Genomic DNA, 21,003 nt, shown 5'->3' on the forward strand with positions numbered 1-21,003 from the left:
ACTGGAACTAAGAGGAACCCAAACACTGTTCCACATGACAACGCCCCTGTGCACAAAGCAACGTGGTGTGTGAAGGTTGGAAGAAGGTGGAAGAACTCGAGCGTCTTACACAGCGCCCTGACCTCAACCCCACTGACTCATCACCTTTGGGATGAACTGGAACTGGAGCTTCCTCGACATCCCAACATCAGCACCTGACTTCGACCTCACTATCGCTCTTGTAGCTGAATGACCACCACAGATCCCCACAGCCACGCCCCAAAATCTAGTGGAAAGCCTTCCCAGAAGAGTGGAGCGCATTATAACAGTGCAAAGTGGACCTGAATGTGGAACGGGACGTTCAGCAAACACACATCCCCCATATGCGTGATGGTCAGGGGTGCACATACTTTATAGTGTATACGTTTCCTTTTCGCTATAACTCTCCCATTCGACATTTTTGAAAACGTACATGAAATAAAATAAAAATGGATCATTTGCCTGCTATGAAATTCTCGACGTTTATAATAATAATAACAATAACAATAACAATAATAATAATAAAACAAATGTAAATAAAAATGACACCAACGTTTAAAATGATAAAATAAAACAAACAAAAATACATTTTCATTCTGCAAAAAGGCAAACGTTTAAGATAATTAAGTAATTAATAAAGGTGATGGATTTATCTGCCATAGCAGTTTCCATGGCAACAAAATAAATACAAATAAAATGGAATAATAAATAAATAAACAAAAATTAAACAACGTGCCAGTTCTTATATATTTGAAGTAAGAAAAGGAAAAGAATATTATTTATATTATCGGCGTGCGAGTTTTAAACCTAAAGCCGAAAATGAAATAAAATAGAATGTTTTCTATATATTTTATTCACAAAATAAAAAGCTAGCCTGTTTAGTTTCTAACTTGAAAAAAAAACGTTTTTAATTTTCATTTTAGTATAAACGAGTCCTGAGTCAGTTATATATATATATATATAATATAAACAGCACACAGTAACTACACATTATTATAATAATTCTAATAATTTAATGAGTAAATAAAAACTTGGAGCTCTGGAGAGCGCGACCTGTAGCGGAAGTTGTAACCCGGAAGTGTTTAGCGACAGACGCGATCCGTTTCTATGGCGATGCTAATAATGCCGCTGTAGTTTTGACATTACTGTTAATGAGTAAAATACAGTATTGTTATTAAGTTAAATAATAACAGTACAGTTATTTAACTTGTGTGTGGAGTCAGAGCCACAGTAACATACAGAAAGCGCACTGTTTAACGCGATAGTTTGCACTTTTAAGAATGCTAATGCTAACTGGGAAGGTTTTATATGGTAAACAATGAGTGTCAAATGCTATGGAATGCCAAATCAAAACAATATATAAACAAAAATATTAAAAACGAATAGAAAATTCTTTTATTCTAGTATTATGAGCTAAACCTTTCACGCTCGCCATCATCCGGCTCGTTGGTCTAGGGGTATGATTCTCGCTTAGGGTGCGAGAGGTCCCGGGTTCAAATCCCGGACGAGCCCAATGTTTTCCCAATGTTCACATTAAAAAATATATTATAAATAAAACATACCTGCTGAAAAAATCCCCAAATAGAAACTGTAATGGTTCCTGTGGGTCTCTACTGATAATTTGTTGGCTTCTATTGTTCTATTGGTGGCAGTTATGTCTATTGGATACCATTAAGGGCCTACGTCCTTATTACATCCTACTATGTGATGGTAATGTAACAGTAAAACCATTACCATTTGGTAATGGTTTTAATGGTTAACAGCTGATGGTTTGTAATGGTATTTGTAGTGAAAACCATTCGAAATTCTGCAACGGTTTCTATTGTTTTGTCTGGTTTTCTTTTGTTTGTAAACCATTACATCCATCCTGTGAAATCCTCTCAAAGTCAAGAAAAGATTCTGTGAAGACTCTTCATGTCCACTCATTTCAGCTGACGTCTCAGACCGTCCCAAAGCTACACCCAACTCAGCTAAATTTAAAGACTTTTTGCACATTTCACACAACAGAAACCATTACAAGAAATTCAAATGGTTTCCACTACAAATACCATTACAAACCATCAGCCAACCATTAAAACCATTACCATTATTGATCCTTGGTAGATATAACGTGCCACCAACAGAAGGCAACAGATTACCAGTAGAGACCCAGAGGGACCATTACAGTTTCCGTTAAAATCAATGCAATTCCCATTATAACCATTAAAACCATTACTGATTCTATCAAAGGATTCTATTGGGTTTTTTTCAGCAGGGGAGGGGTTTTTTTTTAAAAATCAAAAACCACCTAAATTACATTTACCCGTCAAAATAACATCTGCGAACCTCACTAGATTCGGAGGACGTGGACAATACATACAGCGCAATGGCCGAAAAGTTGATTTAACTTGTTTTTAAGCACAACTCTTTACAGTCAACCTGCAAAAACAGGATACAGCGGCTGAGAAAATGCGCAGGGTGAATATGTAGAACATACACGCTGTAAATAAAAATATAAAAATGTAAGTAGATGTAGTTTTACTCTCATCGCTTGACTTTTTGGACACGCTGTAGATTGAGCGTTTTGCTAATATCAACGGACCGTTGTTGGTAAAGCTGCTGTAGCCTTCCATCCAGCTAGCATTAGACCTGAAGCATACAATGGGCTGAGTAATGCACAACACTGATTTTAGTATTAAAATGTGTTCATTTTGACATTTTTAGGTCAGATCTATAAGCATGTCCTTTAAATTGTATGTTAGTCACCATGACCATTACCTCAGGAATCGTGATTAAAGTCTGCTACTGAGGGAGCGCTAGCATGATTCAGCACATCCCATACATCTGTTTGAACGTTGGATAAATAGACAGTAGAAGCACGTGGAAATTTCTAAGTAACCGTCCAGACGTAGGGACCACTGAGACACCGATCTGTAAAGAAAACTTCGTCCGTTAAATTTGCCCTAGCTGCGGAAGATGGCGCCACAAACTATGCTAGCTATGCTAGTTTTCCACCGTTATCACTGTATCGCTAATCAGCCACCAGATACCGTGTATTCTTTTTAATTTTTTTTTTAGCTAAAACGAAACGTACACAAATTCCCACGACGTGTTCGGTGTTTAATCGTTTTTGCTAGCGTTAAGCGTCTCGCGCTTGTTAGGGAACTAAAACCGAGGCGAGTAATCGTTAGCAAACGTGTATGAGCTTCTTTTTTTTAAACCGAAAATAAATTCACAGTGAAATAACGTTTATGCCAAAACAATGCACAGATAGAAGTTTATTCAACGATACATTTCATATCTAAAACAATACAATATCAGCTTGTACAGCATATACGTATATTCTTTCACAGCTTGATATACGATTCCCTTTTGAAGAGCAAAAAAAAAAAAAGGACAGAAATTCCAGAAATAAAGATTCACATCTTCACATCAGAAATGCATAATATTTGTCCAGATTAAAAATATATAATGATCACGATGCGTATAAAATTCCTTTAATTTCCCTTTCAGTTGTATTAATCCTAAAAAAAAATATATATTACAGTGTGCACTATAGGGTTTCTCTCAGGTGTGTGTGTGTGTTGTGACTTCATCCTTTCTTCATCTCGTTCAGTCTGTTTTTCGTCCCTCGTTCTCCATACATCAAGTTAAAAAGCGCGTCCCAAACGCGAGAAGGGATTCTATTAGGATTTACTCAGAATGCGTGCTATGTAAAATAAAATAATAAAAGAAAAAAGAAAACAAAGTCACTACTTTGGATAGCTAGCGAATAGCCAGCTAGCTAATCGGGTAATTAGCAGCTAGCGACATAGTGCTCTAGCGCACGTTGTTAAGGCTAATCTAAAGCAATGTCCTTTCTGTGTGTTAGAGAAAAGGGAGCTAGCTTTCTTCGACTGTTTGCTAGCTAGAATGCTAATTAGCACAGGCTAAATCATCGCCTACGTGTTCGGCGTTAAAATACGCTCCGGTGGTTATAAAACAGTGATGAGATCTGAAGGGAAGTGCTAATCTGTCACAAACGTTTCACTAGCTATGAGGAGATGTCACAATTTTAAAGGAAGAGTGAAACGTACAAAAGTGAAACACAAATAATCAGCCGAGGTGCACGTCATTATCGCTAACGTTAGCATGGCTAAGAAGGAGAAGGAGGAGAACGAAAAAAAATCGCGCTTTGTTTTGCTAACTGGTTGATTATGTTTATTATGACGAGCTTAAAGTGCACATTATCCTTTATAACGTTCTTTATATAGAAAAGCAATTTTGCAAAACCGCAACAGAAAAAAATAATAATAGTAACACACACACACACACGTCCTTGTGTGTTTTATGTTACGCAAAGTGACAACGAAAAATGATGTTCCCCACAACCAAATCGAACTCCATTACCATAATGCCCCTCTTTATTCAAATGATTCACATTTAGCTGTGTAAATACAATCGCCCTAGAACGAAATCCGGACTGCTTAAACGCACAACAGCCCTGAACGTACATCCAAATCCACGAGCGCGCATTCTAACCTAACGCTATCGCTAGAAATTCCATGCTACGTCATAGCAGCTAACCGTTTGTTTGAGGATCTGATGAGCTCCTAACCAGGACGATATTACATATCACGATATTGAAGTAAATTCACCGGACGAGCGCTTCACTCAAGCTCAGGTGCAACGCCCTCGTGATGACATCGCGAACGTTTCGGCACCTTTACACGCGCTCCTTACATAAATACCTGCAACTGCATAAAACGACGTCGTTACTCAATGTGCAATTACAGAGTTCTGAGACAGTACATAGTACTTACGTAATAAACATCAAATCATATACAGACGTGCTACGACAACGGGAGCCTGTTGATGCTGTGAGCATTTGTTTCTTACGCTGTATTTCCTGGAGTAGAAGACACACCCCTTCTGAGCGAGAAAAAAAAAACTGTAGAATTTTAGAGCGTTTTAATGTATATATTTGGAAAGCTGAGGCGTACGGAACGCGTACGCAAGACGGACGCCGTGTACGTCTTGCGGACGTATCGGGGAAAAACATTTACAGGACGACCGAGCGTGATGCAATACCGGCGTGCATGGCAGGGGGCAGTATAACGTGACGCGACGTGATAGCAGTAGCAGGCTGATAAAGCGAGGGCTGTGTCTCAAATCGCGTACTTGCACGCTATTCTGAACAGGTTGGAGTATTAAGGCGAAATAATTTCTCTGTTGCGCAATAGAAAAAAAAAAGCGTTGTCCAGAGTTGGCAAGGTCGAATCGTGGGAGTACATGACAGCAAATCTGGCTGTGCTGTCTGGGTGGGACGGGCACAGTCTGTGTCGCCTGTCGATCGCAGCGACACTAGCCAATTACGGGTGTCTGTGAGCTTAATAAATATGGCAACGACAAAAAAACTCACTAAATGGACAACTTGACTCTAGTGCCCTCTAGTGGATGTTGCTTTTAATCTTCCAGACATAACAGTAGCTATGTTTCCATCCATGTACTTACATGCAAAATTTGGACTACGAATGTCTAAAACATGCATAAAAAAAAGTTAACATTTAAAAAAATTCGATAAGAAGACTACGATGGAAATGTATTTACCGAATGAATTCCTCGACGCGTGTCGGAAAAGTCATCCGGAAATCAGCTCAGGAAAAAAGTTTCAAAAAATGGCGGCGAGCGAGGTGCGCCAGTTTCCCCCGGGAGTCATGATTTTTCCGCACAAGTTAAACTTGCGACTTGGATGGAAACACAGCTACCGATGCTCACTGCGTATTCGCCTTCGATGCATTTTTAGGTTTTCCGGACCGTACGGGAACGCCGTATACGTGTACACTATTTAAAGAAGAAGCTTCGTAATTAATCGTAAACATTTCATCACCTGTTAGAGGGGGAAATGTGTGTCTTATAATCCAGAAAATATGGCATTGCAAACCGTTTAAAATATGAATAATGTGGTTACACTAACCCAAACGAACAAGAAAAGCATCAAATAAACTGATTAAAACCTGCCTACACATGTGACACTTACTGGTTACAAAATTAAAGACTTACAAGATTTTCCTGACTAATATATATTTATATAATTATAATAATAATAAAAAAAGAATTCACATTATTCAGGATTAACCCGGTGTGTGTGTGTGGTAGCACAATACACCCTTTGACCAGCAGAGGGCGCCTAATAGAACTGTGTGAGTTTGTGTGTTTAAGCGAGTGAGAGATGTGACGAAAGAAAGAGAGAGAGAGAGCGAGAGAGAGAGAGAGAAAGAAGTACTTTGGAAGTGCCCATTAGAGTCCAGTAAAGGGTGGTGTTGAAAATCAGGCTGGGTGATATGACGATACGAAACAGCTTCAGGTATCGATATAACAATTTTGCAAAAATAGTTTTGACCCGGAGGTGACAGGACGTCTTCTCTGTGCGGTCCGTGTGACTGCGTGCTGAACACCCCTACACCCGGTTAATAATAGTGCAGTGCGTCTCGAAGGTGCACTGGCTGAATCGGCGCTGCGTTTCGGCGTCACACCAGCAGGTGGCGCTTCCTGTGCAGGGCGAGGTGATCGGAGCGCGAGAAGCTGCGGTCGCAGTCCGAGCACTTGAACGGCTTCGAGCCGGTGTGTTTGCGGTAATGACGTGTCAGCTCGTCCGAACGCGCAAACTTCCACGTGCAGCCGTCCCACGAGCACTTGTACGGCTTCTCTCCTACACACACACGTGAGGGAAAAGAGGTTCCTTAGTGAACCATAAACTGTTTGATGTCTGTATTTACTTCTATATATGTGTGTGTGTGTGTGTGTGTGTGTGTGTGTGTGTATACCTGTGTGTGTGCGTCTGTGGGCTTTGAGGTGTGAGCTCTTCGTGTACACTTTGTTGCAGCCTCCAAAATCACAGCGATGGATGCGTCGCTTCTTCAACGGGTCGGGAGACTCCGCTTTAGGGGCGTGTACTATCACTGAGTGTTTGTTCGCCCTGAGAGAGAGAGAGAGAGAGAGAGAGAGAGAGAGAGAGAAAGAGAAATTATAATCAGCTCATCTATCCATCTATCTCTACCTTTCTACACATCAATTCTTGTCCATCTATCTATACATCCATCCCTCCATCCATTTCTTATCTGTCTGTTTATCCATCCAGCCGTCTCTCGTCTGTCCATCCATCCAACTATCTCTTATCTGTCTGCTCATCCATCCATCCGTTATAATAAGTCCATGGTTTTGAGGTGTAGTTAATGTCTCTGGCCACTAGGTGTCACTGCAGGCTGCTATAACCAGCAGGAAGCTCATGAAACTTCCCCGCTGGTTTATTACAGCGTGAAACCCTGCTGTGTTCCTCTCTCACACCTGCTGCTGAGTTCAGACTGAGTAACATTACAAAGTGTCACCAAACAATCACACGGCACCCGTTAAAGTAAAACCTGTTTTAAAGTCCCTGGTGCTCTAAGCCCCGCCCACTGAGTTGAAACATTCTGGAATTACACCTCTCTCTTTATCTTTCTGACACCCCCACCCCCACCCCCACCCCCTCCCCCAGCCCCACCCCAACTTCTCCTTCATTTCGCGTCCCCTCTTCGGCCTTTCATCTTCCTCGTCCTCCCTCTCTCTCATTTTCTCGCGTTTCTTGTGGTTCTGACGCCCTACGGAGACCATTACTGTCCCACCTTCCTGCTCCTCCCTTCTCTCAGCACTGCGCTTTGCTTTTTCTGCTCGTGTTTTCTTTTCCCTCATGAGTCAGCATGCTTGCCTGATGATATCACACTCACACTCAAACACACACACACAGTCACCACCTACATGTGGACAATCAGAGACACAGTGTCTCTGCCAAAGTGCACACTGGGAGATTTTATCAGTGCTGAAAACACACACACACACACACACACACACACACACGAACTGAATCTAAACACGATTTGGGTCGAATAAACCTTGCTACTGACTGGAAGAAACAAACCGAAGGCGAGTTGTTCAGTTGTTGAACCGGTTGAATTACACGACTAAAAGCCAAATTAACTAAACAAACAAAAATAAAAAGCCCCTCCCCCCTCATATTACCATGATTATCAAGAGATGTGATCATGTGATTGGATTCTGCACGGACTCGGATTTTCCTCAGTGCCAGGAGGTTAAACCAAACGACAAACCAGTAACAAAAACACTTTGGGGGTGTGCTGTTCTGGGAAAATAATCCACGACACCGTGTTGTGATGACATATTATTATTATTATTATTATTATTATTATTATTGTTTTCTCTCCAAACCTATCTGCTCATTTTGCTTTGACAGACGATAATAATGATAATAATTCCTGTACACACACACACACACACACACACACACACACACACACACACACTGTGCTTGCGGTTATCTCACAGAAAATCTTTTTTTCTTTAAAAACCGTTTGAAGTCGAATGTCTTTCAAGCACAGCCTTTGAACTTGAAAGGAAAGTCTTCATGACTCTTAACCATGTGACGATTAAATCTCCAGGTCGGTATGACGGATTTATAGTCATCTATCATCGAAGCGAGGACCGAGTGCCAGCAGCGGCGACGAGGGCGACTCGTGAGTTACATACTGTACTGCGATTTTTCCAGGGAAGTGTAACGCAGTGACTAATCTCCCCCCCGATGCAGTCTTACACAACTACTTTCAGCAGAAAATCAGGTTTATAAATCACGCACACACGCATACGTGTGTCCTCAGCAGCGTGTCAGGAGTCCGGGTTTCGTTTTGACTGCCTGTCGTCGACGGCGGGGTTTTCAGTGGAGTCGTTTTGTTAGCGAGGCGTCCGAGTCCGGTTTGATCGGACCCTTTGAGCGTTATCGACCGAATACGTTTTTGTGTGTTTTGCGCACGTCCGAACGTAAACCTCGGCGAGGAATCCAAACCGTCTTGTACGCGCTTTAATAATTCAGGTACTTACTTTAAAATAAAAAAAATAAAATAAAAATTAAAAATAAAAAAGCAAAGAAAAATTGTAATTGAGACAATTTAGAGATAAATACATTTCACTTAAGCGGATGGCAATAAACGAATAAATAAATAAATAAATAAATAAATAAATGTCCACATTTCCACTTTTGTAATATATTTTAGAAAAATACTATTCATCATCAATGCAGCATGACTCCAGAATATTATATATATATATATATATATATATATATATATATATATATATATATATATATATATATATAAATATATAAATACATTCAAAAAATCCTACATAAAATCTATTACAATTTTAAAGATGAAATAAAAAAATTCTTTGTGCCAGACTCCCATAAAACACCTCACATATTTAAAAACTATATATTTTTTCCTTTGCTTTAACCGTGTAAAATCTGTCAAGAAAACTGCTGTTTTGTTTATAAAATATATATTTTCTATAAAAATGATTCTATTTTACTGTTTTGATTTTATGTAATTTAAAAAAAAAAAAAAAAAGACTCTATTTTATTGTTTTGGGTCCTGGCACTACCACACGTTATAAATCTTCTTGTTGTTGTTTTTTTTAAAATAACTGAAGTGATGTTTGGAGAAACGGAAAATTCACGTCATTCAATTCTACACGATGAAAACGTCTAAAGAAGGTGGAGATGATTAGAAATGATTTCCGTGAGAAAGGGTTCGACTGGAACTATATAAATCATTTCCTTTCCACCTTACTGTATTTTCACGCGTCTCGCTAAGTGCACGCAGGTGTGTGTTTGTGTGTGTGTTTGTGTTTCATAATGACAGACTAAGGCGCTGTGTGTAGGGGGGGCATTTTTTATGAGCAGGTGTACGGTGTTGAAAACATGGCAATCAATGTGACCTGAGAGAATGTGGATAAATACCACTGGGGACAAGTCGAGACTGAATTCTTTCTCTCTCTCTCTCACACACACACACACACACACACACACAAAACCCCCCATTATTCCATACCAAACCCCATGGTGGTAGAAAGTGATGAAATTGTGTGTGTGTGTGTGTGGTGTGTGCATGCGGGAGTGTACGTGTGTATGTGTATGTGTGCGTGCGTACGGACCGCTGTCCCACTCACTCGTTATAGCTTGGCATGGGCGGCGATGGAATTTCCTGCCTGTGCATGCTGGGAGCTCGCTTGCTGTGAGGCTCGGATTTGATTGGCTGGTGGTCCTGGGCGCCGTCTGAGACACAACACAGCGAGATTAGCCTTTAACATCAGATGACGTTCAAGCGTCTTACAGACACAATAAACATGCGTATGTACATCACCTCAGGCGTGTTCGGACAGAAACCCGGTACAACAGGAAATCGTTTTGTGAAACAGGTGTAAGAATATTTTTGACGAATATGTCGGATTATATCTTGATGATTTCATCCTTATATCTTTACTCGAGCTGCTCTAACGATTGCTCTCGATACATCCCGAGTCCCTAAATGACGTTTCTTTCATCTTCTTCTTCTGCTACTTCTTCTTATTATTATTTTAATACATTTGCATTCCCTTGCCGTCACGTACGTTTGAGGATCGGTGATCAGTGATGACGAAAACGACTCGGAGGGAAATAACTGCAAATATGATAGCAAGAGGGAACGCAAACGACGCTTGAGGGGCTCAGTAAATGCAAATGATACAAAAGATGCTTAACTATGTGCAAACACACACATATGACATGTTTGGTCCAGGAGGGCAGGATCATGCTATACAGGACCAGATATATATATATATATATATATATATATATATATATATATATATATATATATATATATATCTTAGAACGATCTCTGTAACACTGATATGAGAGACTAATTGAATTTCCTTCCAGTCTGTAAATCCACTCACCGGATTTGAGAGAGGAGGCTCCGCCCTTCTGGTCGTCGTTGGTGCTGGGGAAGAGCATGACGGACGAGGGCAGGACGTGGGGCGGATACAGCATGGTACAGGAGGGCAGGATCATGCTGGAGAGAACGGGGATGAGACCTGGACCGGGAGCTGAAACCAACGGAGTCACCAACTGGACACACACACACACACACACACACACACACACACACACATTTAATTGGACTGGAGAACTCCACTCTGCTTCATCAATTCCATAAGCACTACAATAATAATCTGAAATATTCCTTAACAGATAAATACTATATTGAAAAACATCATATATTAATTAAATATATTAATAATCTATAATAACATAAACAATCGTTTATAAATGATTCATTAGAATTGCATAACTGTATTTAAATTATTATTTTAAATTCGTAACGGTGATTATGTTTTGCATCAAATTACTGCAGTGTTGTTATCGTTAAATGTAATTCATTTAAATTCACTTAATATTAAATTACATTCAATATAAAAGTAAATATGATAATATGCTATATATATATATATATATATATATACACACACACACACACACTAGCATTGTAATTAACACTTCATTTATAATATGTTAATTGTATTATACATATAATGTTTATTATAATTAAATAATATAGTAGTTGTATAGTGTGTATATGGGTCATATATATATATATAATATAATTTAGTTTGATAAATATGCCATAGAGAATAAAAGGTTAAACATTTGAAGTTATTTTTAATGTTAATATTATTTATATTTTTTTTCCCACTTAATTATTTCCTACAAAAAAGAAAACGTAAAAAGAGACACGACTCGCTTTGGACCCGTGTATATACAGGTGCAAAATATAAACACAAATTATAAAATTTTTTTTTTAAAAACACAATATATAATATAATAAATATACGAATAATATAACATACAAAATGAAATATATATATATATATATATATATATATATATATATATATACGAACGGTATTTATAGTAAAGGCGTTATTTTACAGAACTCACGGTGGGGAAGGACAGCGTCATGGAGGCGGAGTCAGAACGGCCGATGCGCTCGTACGGGGATGGGGGCGTGGCTCTGGACGAGGAGTACGGCGACGGTGACGACGAAGACGGCGAGGAGGACGAGGACGGCGGAGGAGGCGAGGACTTCTTGCTGAGAGACAGGTCCACGGGCTCCAGCTGCGCGTGTGTGGGGGCGTCGGGGCCGTGAGGAGGGGTGTGTGTGTGAGTGTGTGTGGGGCTGTGATACGGCGCGTAGTGAGGACCGTAGCAGAAATGAGAGGGGTGAGGACCAATGGAGAACATGGCGCTGTACGTTTTGGCCTGAGACTTCACCAAGGATGGGCAACCCTGAAATAACACACAGGGGGGGGGCGGAGAGAAAGTAAATATCCCCAAGCGCTCTCTCTCTCTCACACACACACACACACACTTCTAGAGGCAGCTGTGTACTCAGGAGACAGATGATGAAAAACTGCTTTTCTGAATTTGCTCGAGTGAGTCAGCGCCAAGGCTAACTCACAGGCCCCTTAAAAAGCCTCACCTAATGAGAAAGGAACGTACGTCCATCTGAACACACACACACACACACACACACACACACACACACACACACACACACAAGGACGCAGTACAGTAATGTTAGAACAGTGTGAAAATCACAAACATCATTTCGGAATTTTCATTTTATTCCGTTTCTTTTTTTGTTAAAGTATATTTACGTAATCAGAGGTACAAACGCGTAACGTGGCGTAATCTATTTACGTTTATTTAAACCAAAACGTACGTTACGTATGATGCAGGCGATACAACGAAGATACTTCCCAGCAACAAAAAAAAAAAAGTCGCTGTTCAGTTTAACAACAAAGAAGCAAATACGGTTTTCTTCCTCCAACGCACAAAAACAGGACCACGGATGTGTGCCCACACACACACACACACACACAAAACTCTGGCGTGTGATTGGCTGATCGCCAGGCCGGCAGTTTTTGTGAGAGGAAACATGAGGGCTATTTTTTTGTTTTGTTTTTTTTTCCCGGGTAAATTCGTCCCGCCGAGCCAGTCGAGCAACAGGAAGGCGAGATAAACCCGATACCACACACGCCCTGTAATCCAGGCGTTAAAAAACACGCAGCGCCTTCTTAATCACCACTCGAGCAAAGAAAAAACCGTATAAATCATGAGAAACCTTGAGTCATGAAGGTGATGGATGGTGGCACGTCTCACGGAATCCGACGGATGCTTTTTGATGTTATGATTACGTTACAGAGCTGCGTTTCTACTTCAGGTGTCGCGGCGTGGCGGATATTTCCCCTCGGCGCTCTTTTGTTTTTCCTAGCGCTTACGCAAACTCCGGCAGAATGTTTTATTAACGCCGCGTATTTGATCTGAAAACGTATTACGTGGTGATGGATGTTTTTAAGAACTCGCTGTTATTTTCGAGACTCACTGCTGCTATTTATTACAGAACGGAACACGGATTCGGTTTTAGCTTCCTGAATCGAATCGGTTCGAATCAGCCGTGACTTTTATTTATTTATTTATTTATTTATTCGCTAGTTTGGGGCGGCATTTGTTTTTATTTCATTATTCTGAAGTTCTTAGAATTATTGTATTTATTTTATTTATTTATTTATTTTTTTAAAAAAAAAAAAGCAGTCTATACTTTTTAACCTCATGTTTTCTTTGCACATATATTTAATTTCTTTTTCTTTTTAACCTTATATACGTCCGAAACGCCCTATTTCGCTGTGTTCTGTTCAGCGAACGCTGTTTTTCCAAGAGTCCCTTCCAAAAGGGAGCACGGAGCCGGACGCCATTTTGTAGTCGCTTCTAAGGACGTATTCCAGGTCTAAAATGGCGTCCTGCTCCACGCTTCCTGTTCCGTACGTCCGCGCGTCGTGGATATCCTACACATGTCGGACACCGCACCCTGTTCTCGCAGTCGGGGATTTACCGTGTGTGCGTTCACGTACTGTGCGATGACGTAATGGAGACTAGGAAATCCCACAATGCATTGCAAGGGGACAGAGTGCATGTAATACATGCGAGTGAGTATATATATATATATATAAAACATAGGAAACAGGAAGTAGGATTAGATTATTAGATTATAGAGTAGAGAGTGAAAAAACATCCGGCGCGCTCGTGATATCCCACAATGCACCGCAAGCATGCGCGCGATTAATAACGGTCGTTTTTAATACTGCAGGAAATGAGTGTGATTAGGATCATTTTGTCCATTATGATGCAAGACTCCGTACACGTGTGTGTGTGTTTGTCTGAGAGTGTGTGTGTGTGTGTGTGTGTGTGTGTGTGTGTGTACAGTATGTTGAGCAAGTCTTAGTACACACCGTCTCCCTGTCTGCCTTCACCGGATAGTCATACATGAGCATGGCTGCTCCCACTGGAATTCTGGAAGACGAACAAAAAAATAAAAAAGAGAGAGGATCAGTAAACGACTTGCGAGACACATATACAACACACACACACACACACACACACACACACACACTGAACCAACAAAGAAGTGACAGCATGACAGGATGTGATGGAGAGCATGGTGTTAACTCTGTGCCTCAGAGGAAGAAAAGGCGGATCGTGAAAAGTGTCATTACTTATGTTTTGAGGCAGATCCACCCAACATTACAGAATCCTCTCTCTCACACACACACACACACACAAACAGAGCCAAACCGCTCACTTTGAATAATCCGACAAGAAAGCATCTGTTTAGAGAAAAATGGCATAACCTGGTTAGTATTTGTCCCGTTACGGTTGCCGTGGATGAGCTCCACTGTAATACAGCGTGATATACAGGGCCCTCCATTAATATCAGTACTCTAGGTAAATATGAGCAAAGAAGGCTGTGAGGTCGATTCATAACAATCCCAGTCGACTGGAACGTCTTAATTACTGCCCTGATGGTGAAATGGGCGTTTTCAACGCTTGTGCTATTTCCTTATAGACACGCCCCATTGTGTGAAGCTCAACAACCTTTTGCTGCACATCACAGCTATATTCCTCGCTCTTACCCAGTGTTATGGATGACTAAGGGAATTTGGTCTGTGTGTTTCCTCATATTTATACCCCTGTGAAACAGGAAGTCATGGTTGAACAATTTCCTGTTCCTAAAAAAAAAAAAATTGCAAAATATCAATGGGAATGTACTTCAAATATATTTTTCTCATTTGAATTCATAGGGGTGCCAATAATTGTTGCACACCTATAATTAACAAAAGATTTGAATTTTTTTTTTTGGATAAACCTGTTTTGTTTGCAATTGTTTGATATCCATGAGAGTATTCAGATATCCAGAGTGTTTTTGTGAATGTTTCGAACTAAAGATCAAAAGGTTAAAAAATAAAGACAATTTTTTTCGACTAATAAAGATAACGTGAATATCAGCATTCGACTAATAAAGATAACGTAGGAATATCAGCATTCGACTAATAAAGATAACGTAGGAATATCAGCATTCGACTAATATAAATAACGTAGGAATATCAGCATTCGACTAATAAAGATAACGTAGGAATATCAGCATTCGACTAATAAAGATAACGTAGGAATATCAGCATTCGACTAATAAAGATAACGTAGGAATATCAGCATTCGACTAATAAAGATAACGTAGGAATATCAGCATTCGACTAATAAAGATAACGTAGGAATATCAGCATTCGACTAATAAAGATAACGTAGGAATATCAGCATTCGACTAATAAAGATAACGTAGGAATATCAGCATTCGACTAATAAAGATAACGTAGGAATATCAGCATTCGACTAATAAAGATAACGTAGGAATATCAGCATTCGACTAATAAAGATAACGTAGGAATATCAGCATTCGACTAATAAAGATAACGTAGGAATATCAGCATTCGACTAATAAAGATAACGTAGGAATATCAGCATTCGACTAATAAAGATAACGTAGGAATATCAGCATTCGACGAATAAAGATAACGTAGACAGTTGGAGAAGGGGAAATATCACGCTGATGATGCGCTGTGCGTTAAATATTTACGATGTTTTACATCCAATCGTAGCTGTTAAGCGAGTGACGTAACCGTACGTTCATTCACGCCTTACCATTAAAAAAAGAAAAAAGTTGCACTGTAAGATCTCTAACTATGTGGAGTTTTAGAGCACTTATTTATTCACACTCTGTGTGTGTGTGTGTGTGTGTGTGTGTGTGTGTGTGACCCACAGGAAGCAGCACTAGGGTGAGGTTGCATGGAAACGGCAAGTGTGAGACCACACCTGATGTTACTACACACACACACACACACACACACACACAAACACACACACACTCACTGCTTGTGAAACAGCAGCCACTCCCTCTCCAGCTACATGGTTCAGGGTCAGCTGAGGGTTAACCGTCCATAACACACACACACACACACACACACACACACACACACACACACACACACACACTGTATATGACTTCACACATCACATAATTTGAGCAACAAACAGTGGAGCAATTCCATGAAAACAGAAATAACTGTTATAACAGCGGAGACGTGCGAGTGAAACACACGGGCGCGCACACACACACACACACACACACACACACACACACACACACTCTTTATTTTACTCTTTCCTTCATCTTGTATGTTTCTCCGCGTGCTTTCCCGCTCCATTCTTCTCTTTCGGTCTGTGTTCATTTCTTCTTTCGTTCTTTCTGCGAAATATCCTGAAGCACTGACCGTGAATGTGACCTTTAACCTTTGTTTGTACCTCTCTCTCTCTCCCTCTCTCTCTCTCGCTCCCCTTTAAAACTCTTCAGGTCTGACAGTGAATATGTATTTGACCTCTGACCTTTTATTCTCCTCCTCTCTCTGACTGAAAAACACAACCAGTGAATGTGACCTTTGACCTCGAACAATGTAAATCCCCTCGTCTGCTGTGTGTGTGTGTGTGTGTGTGTGTGTGTGTGTGTGTGTGTGTGTGCGTGCGCTGCTCTAACAAACCACTTACCACACTCCTCTCTCTCTCTCCTTAACCTTTCTCTCTTCTTTTTCTTTCTTTCTACACCTCTTTTGTTCAACCTTGTTCTCCCACCTTTGACTTCTTCACTGTCGTTTTTCACCGGTCTCTCTTCCTCCCTCTCAATTTCTTCTTTCTCTCCGTCTATTTTTTATCCCTCCTTTCTTCCCGCCTCTCTGTCCACTTCTCCACTTAACTCTTGCTTTGTCCATCTTTTCCTGTTCCTCTCTCTTTGTCCCATTTGTCGCTCATCCTCATTGCCCTCGTCTTTTCCCTCTTTTTTCCCCTTCATCCCTCTTTCCTTACCTTTTTCCCATTCCCCATCACGCTTTATCTCAGCCTCCCTCACTTTATTTCTTTCCCTGTCTCTGTCCTTTACTTTCTTTATGCCCTATCTCTCTTCCTTCTCTCTCTCTCTCTCTGCGTTCTGTCCCCGTGTCACTTCTGTTTCTCACCATCTTTCTTCATCTCCTCTTTTTTATTATCCCTCACTTCCTCCTCTGTAAAATACAATGATGCCATATCACTTACACTTTTAAAAACCACACACCAGGCGCTACACACGCACACACACACACACACAGACCTGCCCATGAGGAAAGTCCCTGTCACGCTGCTTCATCCTGCTGATAACGGCACGCCTAACGACGTGTAACAAGGCCATGAGGAAAATGGTTACGCCGCTCAGCATAATGTCAATATCCACACTGTGTGTGTGTGTGTGTGTGTGTGTGTGTGTGTGTGTGTGTGTGTGTGCGTGTGTGTGAGATATGGGTGTGTTTCTCACACCGTGTTACTGTGAGGAATGTACGTACACATTCTCTAAAGATTACAACATTTAGAACACAAATAAGTTACAGAACAAAAATACACAGGCCACGCCTCCTTCTCCGTGATTAATAGATACAGAATAACACAGGCCACGCCTCCTTCTCCGTGATTAATAGATACAGAATAACACAGGACACGCCTCCTTCTCCGTGATTAATAGATACAGAATAACACAGGCCACGCCTCCTTCTCCGTGATTAATAGATACAGAATAACACAGGACACGCCTCCTTCTCCGTGATTAATAGATACAGAATAACACAGGCCACGCCTCCTTCTCCGTGATTAATAGATACAGAATAACACAGGCCACGCCTCCTTCTCCGTGATTAATAGATACAGAATAACACAGGCCACGCCTCCTTCTCTGTGACTGACAGATACTGAATAACACAGGCCACGCCTCCTTCTCCGTGATTAATAGATACAGAATAACACAGGCCACGCCTCCTTCTCCGTGATTAATAGATACAGAATAACACAGGCCACGTCTCCTTCTCTGTGACTGACAGATACTGAATAACACAGGACACGCCTCCTTCACTGGAAGTGACAGTGTCAGTTCTCTGTGTGTGTGTGTGTGTGTGTGTGTGTGTGTGTGTGTGTGTGTGTGTTCAGCAGTCATTGAGAGAGATGTTTGAGTGGCTGGATTATCTGGGCATGTTTGTGTTTGCATGTATGTGTATGCGCGTGTGTGTGTGTATGTGTGTGTGCGTGTGTGTATATGTGTGTGTGTGTGTGTGTGTGTGTGTGTGTGTGTGCTCCCCTCACACTCTGGAAACAGGAAAAGAGGTTCGGTTCAGTGTGCCAGATGGAATGCATGACGCAAGACTGAGCCTTGAAACAAAAGACCTCGGACACGGCAGCCTCACTGACCCACACACACACACACACACACACACACACACACACACACACACACACATACACACACACAGAGAACAATCCCAATAGTTCTGTTGAGTTATAAAGCACCTAATGTTCCAGGTAACACTCACCACACACACACACACACACACACACACACACACACACACACACACACACACACGTGCAGTATACTCGTTATGGTTATCCACATGCTATCGAACATCTCCAGGTGTCTGTGTGTGTATAACACCAACATCATTCACAGATTAATAATAAAACAGACTCGAGTTTCCGTTCCTTTCACTTTCCCAAATTTTCCGTTCCACTGCAAAACTTTGTGCCCCCCATGTTTGTTTTCTTTAACGCCAAAATAAAACAAACACCCACGACGACGACATCTATTTCACAACTCATTTGCAAACAAACAGAATTCCGAAATGTGTAAACACTTAAAGCGGAGTACATCGCGCAACAAGACTACAACCTAAAACATGAAGAAAATGATTCGAAAAGGGATTTTTTAAACAAAATTTCTTTTTTTAATCCCTGGTTTGACGACCCTTCACTGTGTAGTGAGAAAATGGTTTCGATTAACACACGATATTGGCTACGTATTGATCGTCCCTATTACTACTACTACTACTACTACTACTACTACTACACACACACACACACACACACTCACACTCTTACACAAAGATCCAATAACACACCGAGCTGAGGTGAACGACACCGTTAAACTTTGGCCTACAACTTTAGGGTTTCAGTCACGTTCGTGTTTTTTTTTCTTCTTTCTTTCAGATTATGGTCATTATGATAAAGTGTAAAAGTACACCGTTAACCTGATTATACAAACGTAACCGGAGAGACGAAAGCCGTCAGACGAGCTGTAAAAAGTCCCCATCAACATTTCTACGATTTATTTGTAAAATTAAATTAAATCAAATCAATCTCACAAATAAATATTTTCCATGTTTTAAAAAAAAAACCAACGCAGTATAAATCATGAATTTTACAATTTTACGTCGAAGTTTGTTTTGTTTTTTTTTGTGGTTTTCAAAGCTACACGTCGCACAATCAATAAATGATCGCTACCAATAGGCAAATATGTTTATTATATATTTATATATTTAGCATTTATGAAGTGATAGGTCAATAGATATAAATGTGACTAACAAGAAAATAAACAGTTACAAAAAAAAACACATTTTTACAGCGGTTTACAATATTACTGCTCATCTGATGGTACATTTTTGCGTATTTTAAACCCTACGGTTTTGGCTAAAACATTGTTCCTCCATAACAGACAGTGTGAACGTGTGTTTTTACGTGAAGGTTGTCAGATTGTACACGTCCATCTTCCAGACAGCTTCGGAACCTGGCCCGTGTCTACGTCCAAAGCAGATGTCTTACTGTCTTAAAATTTGGCAAAATATTCTATGTTAAATGTGGCAACGTGTTGTATAACCTGCTTGTCTGATTGTTGAGATATTCCTAAATGAGTCCCACACACACACACAAACACACAAACACAAACACAAACAGTGTGAGCTGACATTACACAGTAATTATTAACACTTGTTAACCTACAATACGATGTGATAATAATGTAATAATAATAATAATGTAATAATAATAATAATAATAATAATAATAAGGCGTATTTATCTTTATTTATTTAAATAAATGTATTTAAAATGTTCGAGTAGAGTAGAAAAACTACTTTTTATTAGTATTTCTGACTGACTGAGTCCCTTTTCTGAGTCCTGACTGGGACTCAGAGCGCACGAGCGTACTTAGCAGCGCGTACAAATCGAGCGCGTGGAGTGGCAGCGTGCGCGCGCGCGGGTCGCCATGGTTACGGGTGAACACGCGCACTCGCGTACAAAGTAGAACGCTTAAACAACAACAACAACAACAACAACAACTAGTAAAACTAGCATGCGCGCGCGGATTGTCAGTTAATAAACCTGGCAAATTGGGGAGTTTTGAGGGTTTTAAACGACGTTTAAGAACTAAAACACCGTAACTACACTGACCCAACACTGTCCAATCGATACTACAGAATAGAAATGAATATATACATCAATAAAATAGCTAATAAACAACTCAGTGGTATAGAAGCTGAGTATTTCAGGCTTCCGGTCAGTCAGAAGTCTGAAGATAATGCTTTAATAGTACACGCCTCCGTCGGAGACGCTAGTGTTAAGAAGTTATATATATATATATAAATATATGAAAGCTAGGTCGTTAGAGGTTTCTGAGAAACGAGTAAGAGTGTTACTCACATGCGGGTGAAAGTGTGGCGCGGGTCCTGGGCGGTGTTTTTATAAACCAGAAGCAGAGAAGGAGGAGGAAGAGAAAGAGCTGTGTTACAGCGAGCTCCGGATTACTGTCCTGAAGTCCTGAAGTATGAAATCAAAAACTTCACTAAGCGCTGCGACTTTCCTCTT

General features: G+C 40.4%; 1 protein-coding gene and 1 non-coding gene across 12 annotated transcripts; one reads left to right on the forward strand and one right to left on the reverse strand.

Annotated features, from left to right (window-relative positions):
• The first annotated feature begins 1,458 nt into the window (after nucleotides 1-1,458).
• Nucleotides 1,459-1,530, forward strand: trnap-agg (transfer RNA proline (anticodon AGG)). Its single transcript has one exon. It is a non-coding gene; the product is annotated as a tRNA-Pro (tRNA).
• A 1,732-nt stretch (nucleotides 1,531-3,262) lies between these two features.
• On the reverse strand, nucleotides 3,263-21,003 carry klf3 (Kruppel-like factor 3 (basic)). 11 transcript variants are annotated; one of them, XM_053619633.1, is made up of 9 exons: nucleotides 20,839-21,003; nucleotides 20,019-20,044; nucleotides 19,880-19,939; nucleotides 14,197-14,257; nucleotides 11,846-12,193; nucleotides 10,804-10,975; nucleotides 10,036-10,141; nucleotides 6,804-6,955; nucleotides 3,263-6,688 (listed from the first exon to the last, which is right to left on the reverse strand). In XM_053619633.1, exons 3-9 carry the CDS (start codon nucleotides 19,906-19,908, stop codon nucleotides 6,507-6,509), a joined length of 1,050 nt encoding a protein of 349 aa, XP_053475608.1. In that variant the 5' UTR covers nucleotides 19,909-19,939; nucleotides 20,019-20,044; nucleotides 20,839-21,003; the 3' UTR covers nucleotides 3,263-6,506. The 11 variants fall into 11 exon arrangements, 10 of the variants coding, with proteins under 10 accessions (XP_053475608.1, XP_053475609.1, XP_053475612.1 ...); XM_053619634.1 differs by having other exon boundaries at nucleotides 17,436-19,939; XM_053619637.1 differs by lacking the exon at nucleotides 19,880-19,939.

This window comes from Ictalurus furcatus, chromosome 29, assembly GCF_023375685.1.
Source record: "Ictalurus furcatus strain D&B chromosome 29, Billie_1.0, whole genome shotgun sequence".
Classification (NCBI taxonomy): Eukaryota; Metazoa; Chordata; class Actinopteri; order Siluriformes; family Ictaluridae; genus Ictalurus; species Ictalurus furcatus.